This window comes from Epinephelus lanceolatus, chromosome 20 (assembly GCF_041903045.1).
Source record: "Epinephelus lanceolatus isolate andai-2023 chromosome 20, ASM4190304v1, whole genome shotgun sequence".
Taxonomy (NCBI): Eukaryota; Metazoa; Chordata; class Actinopteri; order Perciformes; family Serranidae; genus Epinephelus; species Epinephelus lanceolatus.
The window spans coordinates 8,783,282-8,797,621 of record NC_135753.1 but is presented as its reverse complement, the minus strand read 5'-3'; the positions used below and the strand labels follow the sequence as shown (position 1 = coordinate 8,797,621).

Here is a 14,340-nt window from a genome sequence, read left to right as displayed (position 1 = left end):
AGTATTACTTTTGAAACAGTAAGCATTTTAGCCAGTAAGCTAATGCTACTCAGAAGTTAATCTGACACCAGGCATTTATCTTTATAACATTATCTTCTTTTCTTTTGATTAAAGATCACATTGGGAATAAGTTATGAACATTTTGAAAATGTGAATGATTTAATGTCTCATTACGTCAAACAAACTTGCCCCAAAAAAAAAAAAAAAAAAAATCCAGGTAGAATTTGTTAGCTACATTTGTTAGCATATCTTGCCTTAAAGCTTTTGCTTTATTTTTAACCAACTGATGTGAGTTTAACAGAAAATAAGCTTTAATTATTGACGCATTGCATCTCAGTTTAAATTATTTAGCTAAGTCATATTTTTATTGATATTTTTTGTTCTATTTTTGGCTTTTGTTTGATAACCTTTTAATATATTTTGGATATTTTTTTTTTACTATTTTCTGACATTAAAAAACTAATAATCATTAAAAAAGACAAAAAAAAAACATAATGAAAATCATTGTTAGGTCACTCAAAATTTATTTTTCCCAGATGGCCACTGTCTTTAGACATTGATATTTGATTGAATTTAGATTGTGAAGTTGGGTGACCAAAATTCAGTGTCAGGACCTCTAATGTAAATGTCAACTGCTGGTTTTAAGTTGTGAAGTATCCAGTGTCTTCCTAATGTCTTATGCCACATCTTGATGTATAATACCGACATTTAATCATCTGCAAAACATCTATTAACTATTTTTAACATCATTAGACATTTAAAATAAAATATTTTTAACATCTGTCCAACTTAAGACGCCAACGTCTCTCTGATGTCATTCTGATGTATGGTGCCCGCTGGGTTATCATCAGGAATTCATGCTGTTACCACAACAACCACAGTGTCATTACAACAACATCACTGAACATGAGCCAGACTTAATTTAAAATCTAAACCGTTATAAATCTTCAAGGTGCCACAGCTCATGCTCAAATCCCGTAACACCAATTTATTTTTGTTTTTATGTACTTTCTGTCAGCAAAATAGTCAGCTATATAGACAAAGTCTAGAAATGCAGCAAAAGATTAAACACCGTAAACCCCAACGACAGCATCATTAAGTGTGTCACAGGAAAAAGCATCCAGGAATCCAAACAGGCGGTCAGATGTGATGCAGCCTGCTGAAATTTCTGGGTTTTTGATCAAAAGCGCTGGCAGTCTTTGCCTCACAGTGGATATGGACTGTACAGTTAGTATAACGGCTGCGCTATCTTCCTGTCCAGAGTGCTGTCGCATCACCCAGAGTCACCAAACATAAGGATGACAGGTTCAGATTTAAAACCTGATGCTGAGAATGACCATTTTTTCCTTCATAAATGCAGCTCTCAGTCCACTGACCCTCAGGCTTCAGCAGGCAGAAGATCAGAGGACGAGGACAAAGTCAGAGACAGGGGACTGCTGGGTTTCAGGGTTGGACCTCTGTGGCGGGCTCCGCATACTCTGGAGTGGTTACAGCTGCAGGTTGGGCCAGGGTGGAGAACCAGGAGGACATGGCCGACTTGGCGCTGGTCAATGCTCCGCCCACAGACTGACCTGAGAGCAGAGGTGGAGAAGAGTCAGACTTCACAAAACAAGTAAATAAATATTTGTTTTTTTATTTCTGTCCTACTGATCAACAAAAACGTGTCCATAGCAACATCGACATTAGCTTCTTTTTGTTAAAACAAACATTTAATATGATAGATGATATTCATTTAAGATAACAATTTTTATCTTAATTCTGCTTAGGTACCGTCCAAATTCTACAGGCGAAAATACCGTATGGGTCTGCCATCAATTTGCAAACAATTATTAAAACCAGTTCATCACATTTTGACATGCTGTTCTTAAGTAGGAAAATCATTTGACAGACAGGAAGAGATACATTTTACATTTTTTTGGTTTATTTGGAATAAACAGAAGAACTGGCTGGTTAGCATGAGCTCTGATTGCCATGGAATTGGAGATATGACTTAATAATTTTTATTTAAAAATAAAAATTAAAAAAACAAGCACAAAAGCTTCTTGTACACTATCTAAATCTGCAAATATTAGAATGTACTTTGGTTTCAAGTAGAGCTGGCTGAGAGGGCAGCATGTGTTTTCATTTATATTTTTATCCTAAGAGTCTGAGAATTAGTGATATTAGTGGTGACACCATTAATCAATTAACTGAGTGACATAAAATTCATCAACTCTGAAAACCATTTAAAGGTCCAGTGTGTAGAATTTAGGGGGTATATTGGCAGATATGGAATATGCTAAGTATGTTTTCTTTAGTGTTCATTCACCTGAAAATAAAAATTTTGTTTTTGTTACCTCAGAATGAGCTGTTTATATCTACATAGGGAGCGGGTCCTTATCTACAGAAATCACTATGCTGTATCTCCATGTTTCTACAGTAGCCTAGAACAGACAAACCAAACACTGGCTCTAGATAGGGACATTTGCATTTTTGCACCAGCCACCATAGCTCACAGCCCCTAAGAGACGAGTAGCGTCAGAAAAACTCTTGCCCTTTATAGATAGGAGTTGTGCAAATTTGCAGGAAAGCCCAATCAGTCTTTTTTCAGCATTGGCAGTATAAAAACAAAATCGGGGAGTGCGGCAAAATGCCGCCTACCTCCTTTTGTTTATACAGAATGCGCCTTTTTCGGGGCAATGGGGGCATGAGCGAGTAACAAAACATGTAGCCCAGCACGTCACGTAAACAGTGACGTGGGAGGGAAGCCGCGGCTGGTCAGTCCTTCGGCGATTCTCTCATAAGTCAGCCCGTTCTTCACTGTTCCCATCATCTGACGGTTAATGGCCTCTTCGTTTGCGAGGGCAAGGAGGGTGCGCAATTCTTTGTCTCCCCAGTTGCTCATCTTTACAGTGTCTGTCAGGTTTGCCTTTCCCTCTTGCTACTAGCTGCTCGCTAATTCAAGCTATCAGCTGTTTCCTGTTTATCCACCGCCAGTGGGTCGCACCTGCGGCGTCATCAACAGCTCCTCCCACAAGTCATCAACAGCCCCTCCCATTGTGGAAGGCTGCCTCGGTCTTTTTAAACTAAAAGGGTTCCACCAATATGACTATCCTACGAGGCGGAAATTAGGCACCTCGGATCAACTCGCCAATCCGCATCTCTGTGTCTAAATGCTCGCAGCTTGCCGGCAATACGGCCCAACATTCGCTGAAAATCTGGCAGTGTAAAAGGGGCTACTTATTCTCCTAACGTGAAACTGCTTTATTCAGTGATTTTACCGTTTTAAATCACTGCATCTGTTTGTTTTGGAGAGGAGAACTCTACAGATAATTCAACTCCCAGAAAAAAAACTTCTTAACTATGAACACTGAGGGAATCCTAACCAGGAGAAGTTTCAGCTTTTTGCAATCTGCAATCCTCACCACTAGATGTCACTAAATCCCCCTAAATCTTAGACACCTTTAAGTAAACGCACTAACACAAATACAAAACATCAGCCAGTTTCTGCTTATGTTAGGTTTTGCCGCCTTTCTCTGTTTCACATTCTTATAAATCTTTGGGAACATTGGATGAACATTTTTCATGAATCATTTTCTGAATTTTATAATTGCAATGATTAATAAATCTACAGTTTACATGATTATTGGAAATACGTTGTTCTGGTTCATGTACACCGAAAATATTGTCTCAGCAGCAGAAGTGAGACACTGATCCCTTTCAGCTTATTTATTGGGTGCCACCCTGAATATCTTCCCTCAGACATTTCATTTTGTGATTGTTTACTGAGCTTTCTTACCCACTGCCCTCCCTGTCTGGACCATACTGCGACTGGTGGTCATCATGGCGTTTCCGATCTTCTTCCCTCTCTCGCTGTTCTGCACTGAGCTGCAGTGGACATGAAGAAGAGGAGAACACAAAAAAGTTTACAAACCATGTATGCACACACTCCCCTCCGTTCCCCATCTCCGGTGTGACATTGTGGGAATTCTTCCTGCTTTCCCAGAAACAAACTACAAAAAAAGTGCTGTTGCTAAATGTTGCAGCAACCTGTTAGAGGGGATTATGTAATGGCAGAGGCTGAGCAGCAGTCACAGGTGGTGTATCTGATGATCAGAGCTGACCTGAGAGCGGAAACAAGCAAGGCTACGTTTCACAACAAATGGAAGGCTAAATGCAGCTTTATTTCAACAGCAGCAGCTTGGTGCGAGTCCAACGTGCAACCTTTCACATAGATCCCCACTGACCTGGCATTCAGCAGGAATCTCACTCCTGCATCATCTGGGCAAACAGCAGTGCAGTTAAAAGGAGGATGTTTATAAGTGTTAGCAGCTGTCACTCTGTGCCTTCACACCCTCTAACGAGCCAATTATTTCATCTGAAAATAAACCTGGTCGCTGTGATTTTACTACGCTGCTGCTGCCTGCAGGAACTGCTTACTTCTGATAAGATAACACACACAGTTTGAGTGTGTTTGAGTGGTAATGGGAAAAATGCCATCATGTTTTTCCTTGGACAAGATGACACTGTTACTTCTATAAATATTTAATGGTGTGGAAAAAATGAGATTTACTCACCTCCCTGGGCTCTCTGTGGTCACGGAAAAAGTTTTCTAAGAATAGCAGAGCATCCCAAAAAATAAAGCACACCAGACTCAGACAGTAGCCAAATGAATGATAGCAAAAAAAATTCCATATAGCATTATTAAAGCGTGCTAAACAAAGATTTTTCAGATTATCCTCCTGTAAAGCAATTTATCGTGCCTATGAGTGCGTACACAACAAGTCCCTTCACGGTAAATGCTGCAACAGTTTGGCTGCAAATTTGAGGCCAACATGGAAGTGCAAAACACTGCAATTCCTCTAATGGCCACTTGAGGCTAACTCCAGAAGCCAGTCAATGTCCACAGACCCACACGTTAAAATGGCCAACTTTACAGCAGCAATAAATATTTTTACAGCCTGGTGCAAACAACAGTGTTAGTCTCTATAGCTTATTTTCTCATTCATGACAACTGTACAGGGGAGTCATTAGTGTATAACTCACCCATTTACATTCTATTAAGGCTCATAGTTTCACATAATTAAGTGCGGGCTGCTTTGAATGACTGCCAAAAGTGTCCTCAGCTTCTCACAGCGCCAGCCTCCCACCATAATATGGTCACTTCTGGCCCCAAAAAACAAGATGGCGACAGCTGAAATGCTGAACTCAAAGTTTCAAAACTGGAGTCCACAAACCAATGGGTGACGTCACGGAAGCTACGTCCATTATTTTTACAGGCTAGGAATAGAATTTTTTTTATTTCATTAACTTTATCTGAACAGCACAGGGAAGAAAAATAAGACCAGCAGCCTTAACAACTTAAGGAAGAAATATGATTCAAACACAAACATTTCAGCTTTAACGGGGCCGTCGGACAGGAGTAAATAAAAGCACCTGTCAGAGCCATGAATTCATCTATAAGAGACCTTCAGCTTAAAGTGAGCCATGTGTCGCTGGTATCACTGCTGTCAATCCTCCCCACCACAGACAGATACAGTGTTTATTTGACTACAGCATCAACACCACACCACTCTGTGCACAATGAGCCTGGCCAAGCGTGAAGTGATACCACAGCTCGCTGCCTCTGTGGCGTCTCGGGGAGTCAGACGGACGTCCTGCGGCGCCAACAACTCGTGGGGACACCGAGTGGGATCCACCAAACAAGCTGCAGTTGCTAGGCGCTTGTTGCTAGGGATCAATGATCCAGCTCCACGGCTGCACGTCCACCAAGAATCTGTCCTCGCTGTGCCAACTTCCTTTTGTCTTTATTTTCAAAGTAAAAGACCTGCTGTTGCGCATTCCCAGCAGTGCTGAGAGGCTGAGTGTGTTTGTCAGTCCGTTTAAAGCCACGAGGTGTAAAACTGAATTTAATCTAATAGCATCAATTTCGTTTGGAGGAAAATGACAATCCCTGTGAACATTAGTACAGTTTATGTATTTGTGTTTTGATTTGTTTTATGTTTGTTTTTGTTTTGTTTTTTCACTTTTTCAAAATCTACACATTGTAGACTTTAAATATGATTTTTACCACTCAAGGCACATTAAACTCTCCTGTAACATTGATGACATCACTGATCAATGCCACAAGTGCACCAATTAAGTTTCCAGATATTATAATTTTCTGGTTTTCATCACCTGTTTATCAAAATGTGAAATATTTTTGGACAAAAATGTTACTTTATTTCTCATATATCTTATTTTTATACTTTTCTTTTTCTTTTTTCTTTTACTTGTCTTATTCAATATAGATGGTAAAAAAATCCACAATGGGCCTTTCTTCTTTCCTTCCTTCCATCCTTCTTTCCTTTTCCTTTCTACCTTCCTTCTGTCTGTCCTTTTTTCCTTTCTTAATTCCCTTGTCCTTCTGTCTGTCTTTCTTTCCTTCTCTCCCTATTTTCCTTACTCCCATCCATCTCTTCTGCCTTCCTTCTGTTGGTCCTTTTCCTTTTATGCCGTCCACCTTTTCTTTCCTCCATCTGTCCTTCTTTCATTCCTCCAGTCTTTCCTTCTTTTCTTTCCATCCTTCATTTCTTGCTTCAATCTTTCCTGCTTTCGTTCCTTCCGTCCTGTTACTTCACTCAGTCTTTCCTTCCTTCTGTCTGTCCTTTCCATCTTTCCATCCTTCTTTCCTGCCTTCCTTCTGTCCGTCCTACTTTCTTTCCTTCCTTCTGTCCTCCTTTCCTTCCTTTCATTCGTTCTTCTTTCTTTTCATCCATCCGTTCCTCTTTTCTTTCATCCATCCTTCTTTCCTGCCTTCCTTCTGTCCTTTCCTTCCTTTCATTCGTTCTTCTTTCTTTTCATCCATCCGTTCCTCTTTTCGTCCATCCATCCTTCTTTCCTTCCCTCAATCTTTCTTTCCTTCAGTCTTTTTGTCCTTCTGTCCTTTCCTTCCTTCCCTTTTCATTATATCAATCCTTTCTTCTGTCATTTCCTTCCTTCTATCCTTCTTTCCCTTTTTCCTTTCCTTCCATCCATCTTTCTTTCCTTCCCTTCCTTCCTTTTTCATTCTGTTCGTCCTTCCTTCTGTCCCTGCCTGCCTTTCATCCTCCTTTCCCTTTTTCCTCCTGTCCGTCCTTCTTTCCTTCCATCTATCTATATTTTTTCCTTCCTTATGTCCTTTCCTCCTTCCCTTTTACTGCTTCCCTTATACTGTAAGTGTGACAAACTCTAGCATGGAACAAATGTTAAAAACTTTGAATCTGTTGAGGGTAAATTTGGGTGGAATAATGGAAACACTGTGGTAAAATGATCATATTCAAACTTTTTTCAGATACCACCCAGCCTCCGAAAAGCTTCCAACAGTCTCATGGTAACAGAGAGCAGTATTTCCCCTGAGCTACTGTGTACACTGTTAGCTCAGAGAGGACACACTGACTCTCCGTCTCGCTGGCTGACCCAAATAAACAGCTCCTTATGCGGCGCACTGTGGTACGCTGACAATAAAGAAAGATCCTCTAACAGTGAGTGTCCGCCTGCAGCCCTGCAGCTCGTCACATGACTCTTGTTTTCTGAGAACATCTCTGCCACCGGCTGCTCTTTGTCCAACACCGATGACGAGGAAACATGAAAAGGGTCGGCTGTGTTTAGCCCCCCCAGTGCTTCCATAATACACATGCAACACAGCACATTCACAAGGAAGCAAAGCGTAGGGTTTTTTTTTTTTTCCAGGGGAGTATAAATAGAGGGGAGGTGGCAGGGCAGCAGCAGTGGGACAAAGAGTGATGAGCTGAGCAAAGTGGATGGAGTCAGCTTTCCTCTTTCACTTTCTCAACCAGTGTCCCGACAAGTGGGAAATATCAGACCAGTCACCGGCTGTCCCACTAACCCCAGTTTCCCCCTAGCCTCAAGCTGCAGGAAAACATCTCCATGTTTACCTCTTTTGTGTTTACTTATTTACCGTTTTCTCTTTCTGGCGAATAGCTGCAGACAACATCACTAAGGAAACTGAGAGCCCTTCAGCTCAGGCCACTTATATGTTTAGAATTCATTATTAAATACAGCCCACAAATAAATTCTTTAGGTTTGTTTCAGTTTAGTCTTTTATTTTGAAGAAATCCATTAAGGTGTCTGGAAGTATGGAGCAGCAAAAACAAATCTGTGCTCTTAAATAACTTAAAGGAGCTGCAACATTCAGAGCATTAATACAGCAGCAAACCACTATTTACTATGTAACGATATAGTAGAGTAATGGCGTCCTGAGCAGAGAATGAAGTCACGCTCCCTCTCTGTATGTTGTAACCTGAGCTTCTCTGTTCTTTGTTGTTATAGATGGTGGCGGCACATACATGTTGCACAACGTGATTCTGCCAAGTAGGACATGCTCCTGGATCGACATCCCACATCGCGTTCCTGGACCAACATTGCAATCAGCCAATCGCAGCCCTGAACAAAATCCTCAGTAACATTAAACAAACACCATATAAGCTACTGCAGGGTTAGTGAGTTAGCTTGTTAGTTTGCTAACTCAGTTGACTATGCTAACAAGTAAGCTTGCCAATAGGCTAAAATATGTTCACTAACAAAGAGAGTGGATAATAAAATCTTTCAGTTGCAAATGCCTGTGATTAACACATTTTCCCTCCTTTATAGCCAATTAAACATTTACCCACTAGCACAGCCTACCTAGTTAGCAAGCTAACACGCTAACACTGCAGTAGCTTACAAGGTTTTTGTTCAATGTTACTGAGGATTTTGTTTAATTGTATTAACCTCTATTTGGAAAACTAGCTTAGCTCGGAAGAAGCACAGGAACAGCACACTGATGATGTCAGAGGGCTGTGATTGGTTGTTTGCAATGTTGGTCTTGGAATGCGATGTGGGATGTTGATCCAGGAGCATCTCCTACTTGGCAAAATCACATCGTGCTGTGCATGTTAGTGCATGTGAGTCCTTGTGTGTGTATCCTACTGGTCAGCTAATTAGCGCCGCTCTGCATTGCGGTTACCGCCCATAACGCTGTCCTTACCCACGCTGGCAGAACAGCCTGTCGAAGCATAACACCTACCCTCCAGTAGGTGGAGGGACACTAGGGACAACAGTTAACAGTTAAGAAACTGACATCCCTAGTTCACACTGTTAGCTCTGTCAGCACTGTTGTTAGCCTTGTTTGTGCTGTTAGCACCATTAGCTGCTAGCTGCCAGCTTAGCCTAGTCCATGTTCAGAGCCATGTGCAGGCAATCGCAGCTCAGGCTCTGAATCATAGATATGCTCTGAATGTCTCATACAGCTCCTTTAATTCTTGCTCTTAAATATGTGAGCGCAAGTCGATGAAACATAATGTTAAAATAATGTTAACATTTTACAGAAGTTTAGAAGTTTCAGAAGAGTGCTGTAACAAGCAAAATGTCTCCTTCAAAGTAAAAGCACAGGGGTCTAAGAGTAAACACTGAGCAAAATGGTCTTAAAAGACTGAATAAAGTTAAAATTAATTATTGAAATACACTGGATTTACAACTAATTTAGAGGTTTCATGGGAACTCTCCATGTAATCTTTTTAAAGGAGCAAGACACTGAAATAAAGTGAAAGCTTTCTGCTGTTCCTGACTGATTAGAGGCATCTTCATAATTGATTTAGCATTTCCTTTGGTTTATTAACTGGTTTTAGTTTTTCGTGCGGGTCCAGGAGGAGGATTTCAACATCCTTTGGAGATGTAAGTGTGCGACGCCCAAAGCTTCTGACAGTCAATAAACACTCTCTGATGTCCAAGGTCGCAATGGAGACTGAGCTGTTTATCTGTCGTCTCCACTTCGAGAACACGTGTAGGAAAACCTCACAAACACACAAACACACGCACACACTTTTCCAGACCAGCTGAATCCCCTCCTGTTTCAGAGCCTCACTCTGACACAAAGCTGAGGCAGGAAATGAGATGTGTTTATTCCTGAGAAGACTCCGTTTGGCCGAGTGCCAAACTTCCTGCCTGCACACCCCCCTCGTCACCCCCCTACCACGGCCATACCGGCTTCATCCAGAGTTTTATAGTGCAGTGAGGGGAGCGGAGAGCCAGCCATGCCCCTTCACCCCCTTCCTGCTCCATGAACACACCATGGAGGAGGCAGCTCTGACCCGGTCACCACATTTCAGATCTGCTCAGAAGAATCCCGTCTCTCAACCTCCAGGTTCAGTGTGTGTGTGTCAACGCTTGTTTCCACATTTTCTAACGTGTACCATAAAAACACAGTTAAGGCTGGAACTATTGATTCTATTCATTATTGATTTATCCGCTCATTTTGTCTTAATTAATCATTTGGTCCATAAAAGGTCAGAAAAAAGTATAAAAAGGAGCCTCGAGCCCTCAGTGACATTCACTTTATTATCGTAGAAAACCTGCAAAGTCTTCTTTACTTCCTTTTTTCCTACTTTCCTTCCATCCCTCCTTCTTTCTTTACTTCTTCCTTTGCTTCCTTCTTTCCTTTTAACTTTACTTCCTCCCTTACATCCTTCTTTGCTTCCTTCCTTCCATCTTCCCTTCTTTCCTTTTCCTTATGTTCTTCCATCTGTTCTTCCTTTACTGTTTACCTCCTTCCTTTTTTTCTTTCATCTATCCTTCTTGCTTCCTTCTTTCCTTTCTCCTCTCTATTCTTTACTTTCTTCCATCTTTCCTGCCAGCAATCCTTCTTTGCTTCCTTCCATCCATCTTCCCGTCTTTCCTTATCCTTCTGTGCATCCTTCTTTGCTTCCTTTCTTCCATCTGTTCTTCTTTTACTGTTTACCTCCTCCCTTTTTTCTTTCCATCCATCCTTTTTTCCTGCCATCGATCCTCCTTGCTGCCTTTCTTCCTCCTTTTTTTCCTTCTGTCCTTCCATCTTTGCTTTCTTACTTTTATCTGTCCTTCCTTTATTTTTTACATCCTTCCATCTTTTCTTCCATTTATCCTTCTTTGCTGCTTTCCTTCCTTCCTTCCATATGTCCTTCTTTCCTTCCTTTCTTCTTTCTATCCCTCCTTTGCTTCCACTGTTTAATCTTTTCTTCCTTTATTCTTAACCTTCTTCCTTTTTCCTTCCATCCATCCTTCTTGCTTCTGTCCATCCTTCCTTCATTCCTTCCTTTCTTTGATCTATCCCTCCCTCCTTCCTTCCCTCCATTCTTCCCTTTCTTTAATCAGTGCTTCCTTCATTCTTTACTTCCTTCCTTTACCGCATCCACCCTTCTTTGCTGCCTTCCTTCTTTCTCTTTCCTTCTATCTGTCCATCTTTGCTTTCATCCATCCCTCCTTTATTCTTTATGTCCTTCCTTCTTTCATCTCATCCATCCTTCTTTACCTCTTCCCTTCAGTCCATCTTTCTTCCTGCCTTCCTTCCTTCCCTCTGTCCATTCTTATCTAGTTCTTCCATCCATCCTTCTTTTCTTCCTCATGTCCATCCTTCTTTGCTTGCTTCCTTCCTTTCTCCCTCACCTCTTTCTTTACTTTCTTTATTCTTTACTTTCATCCTTCTTTCTTGCCTCACTCCATTCCTTCCATCCTTCCTTTCTTTTCTTCCTAATGTCCTATATTATGTTTATAATATTGACATGCGTATTACTGTTCTGCAGTATCTTGTATTATTTCTTGAAGTAATCTCTTGTGCTGAGACCTTTGAATTACATTTTATCAGATATTACATATCTGAAAAAAATCTGTTGCAGCATTAAACAGTTAATTGAATTGTCGATTGATATTGTCAGGCTTTTTAATTGTTAATTGAATTGTGACTGAATCGTTTCATTTTAAATGTCACAGCTTTCATCTCTGGTTACATCACTATTAATATGATAAGATCTTATTTAATATTCTGAAATAACTTCTCTTCATTTATGTCTTTTTGTTCTTTTTTGCTTCATGTGGCTCATTTTTGGCTTTTTAATCATAATACTTAAAACAAAATTTTGCCTTTTCTTCCATTACTGATTTAAATGTTGCACAAATAAACTACACTTAACCCACTTTATTTGTGTGTGTGTGTTTGTTTACTGACGATCTACGACAAAGTTCGCGGCGACCATGTCACCAAACACCCGAAGGTAAAGTGAGAGCGCCGAGTATCGCAGCCAAGCAGATCTGCCCAAGTTCTCATCATAAAGCTAAGTTAGGGATGGAAACACACTCAGCTGTGTGTGTGTGTGTGTGTAGTGGGGGCATTTATCTGACGCGTAACCTTAGAAGCGGCGCTCCAGCTGTGGACAGAGTCACCTTTCATCCACACTTCCTGGAATGAAACCAGAGCTGAAGCTAAAGAAGTCTCCAGTTCTGTTTTTGAGAATGAAACTCGCTCATAATTAATGACTTCAGCTGATACAAGACCCCCCTGCCCCGCCCTGCACCCCACCACCCCCCACCTTCAACCACTCTGACAAGTGAGCCACGATATCCACCCGCGAACACAGCATGAAGTAACACACTGCCTGCTGCTCTCTGTAACATACTGTATTCACAGCTGGGTGTTAGAGGGCACTGAGCGTGACGTTTGGAAATTTAATCATTTGTGGTCTAAAAAGAGTTACGACAACACAGCAGCAGTTATGTATCTACTGCCCTAAGCTCAGGCCCCTTACATGTTGAGAATTTACTGGTATATCCAGTCCACATATATGTTCTTTATGTTTTTCCCAGTATAGATTTTCCTCTAGTCCGCTATCTTGGAGTGATCCTTTAATTTTCAGGAAGTATGGAGCCTAATCAGTGTCAGGAAGAGGACAACAACTCATTTGTTTGCTTCATTCTTGACCTCACAATAATACTTTGTGTGCATGAATCAGCAGAAAATAATGTTAAACAATACTGTTTACATTTTAATAGATGTTTAAGTGTTGCAAAAAAGTGCTGTAATGGGGAAAATCTCTCCTTCAAAGTAAAAGCACAAGTGTCTTTCCTTTTTCATTGCAATCCCTTTTATGCTAGGTTTTTACCTTTTCTTTTATGCTTTTATGTAGCCTATATAATGCTTTCTTATCATATGTGTTCTTACATGTTTTTGTTATGTACGATCTTTACCTATTTTTTCTGCTTTTATTTTGAAGCACATTGAGTCCTCATCCTCCAATGAAATGTGCTGTATAAACTTGACTTAAGAGCAAAGGGGCGGCAGTAGCTCAATCCATAGGGACTTGGGTTGGGAACCGGAGGGTCGCCTGCTCAAGTCCCCGTCTGGACCAAAATATGGAGCGTGGACTGGTAGCTGGAGAGGTGCCAGTTCACCTCCTGGGCACTGCCGAGGTGCCCCTGAGTAAGGCACCAAACCCCCAAACCGCTCGGAGCGCCTGTCATGGGCAGCCCACTCTGACATCTCTCCACTTAGTGCATGTATAGGTCCTGTTTGTGCATGTGTGTGTTCGGACCTGTGTGTAATTGACAACAGAGTGAAAAATTGAATTTCCCCTCGGGGATTAATAAAGTATATATAAAATAAATTAAAAAAAATAAAATACTGAGTTTAGTTTAAAGTTTAGATTTATGGTTGAGTTTAAATTTATGGTTGAAAAACGCGCTGAATATACAACTAATTTAAAGATTTTATAGTTAATTTTAAGTCTTTTTTTAAGGAGAAGGACACTGGAGTGAAATCCGCATCCTGTTAAATTGCTCAACCTCTTCTTTGCAGTGTCATCTTGTTACCACATGAGGGCAGCAGCACACATGTTTTGGTGAGCAGTACATTAGCTGAGCTACTGCAGAGAGTCGGTCCTAAAGTTTGAAAAGGATAAAATTAGGTCACAGCTCTGTTGCTGACTCGGCACTGCAGCTATCTTGTCCATTATTTATGTTTTACATGTTCATTCTGAAGTTCTGAGTGTTAGAGTTGCAGTGTTTCATGCCCATGAGTTGTACTCAAAACTCAGATTTCCTATACAGTGAATTATGAAGTTGATGTAATACACATAGCAGAAGATGAAAGAATGAGAGAGGAATGAAAAAGTACTCACTGTGAGAGTCGTAGTTTCACGTCAGCAACACTGTACTGGCCCTGAAACGGGTGTCTACGACAGAGAACAGAGGTCAGGATCACCTACAAGTTTTTATTCCATTGTGTTAATTTTCATACATTTTTTTTAAGTATCTTTCCCACTGAACAAAAAATGCACGAACCCTGGCTTTTGTGTTTTTAAAACGTTTGCACACATGTGCTAATTTAAAGGGACATTAGTTGAAGACTGGAAACTACTACTACCACTACACCCCTAATTCTAAAAATGATTCTCAACAGTAGTAAATATCACATTATGGGCAATAAAAACTGTTTTTGCAACAGCATAACGTGGAGTTTTTGTTTTAAACACCAATACATTTGCTTTTCCAGCCTTTCAGCACATCTATATCATCACCTAAAAACAAATGTCACCT

The 14,340-nt window shown here is 40.8% G+C and overlaps 1 protein-coding gene across 1 annotated transcript in view; it reads right to left on the bottom strand.

The window, feature by feature from the left end:
• Positions 1 to 522: 522 nt before the first annotated feature.
• The window catches only part of avl9 (AVL9 homolog (S. cerevisiase)), a 41,263-nt gene continuing 27,445 nt past the window's right edge, over positions 523 to 14,340 (bottom strand). The window contains exons 14-16 of the mRNA XM_033638664.2: positions 13,923 to 13,976; positions 3,779 to 3,867; positions 523 to 1,571 (exon numbers count right to left, since the gene is read on the bottom strand). Coding sequence (XP_033494555.2) covers positions 1,444 to 1,571; positions 3,779 to 3,867; positions 13,923 to 13,976 — 271 coding nt within the window. The 3' untranslated portion in view covers positions 523 to 1,443. The remainder of the gene's footprint in view (positions 1,572 to 3,778; positions 3,868 to 13,922; positions 13,977 to 14,340) is intronic.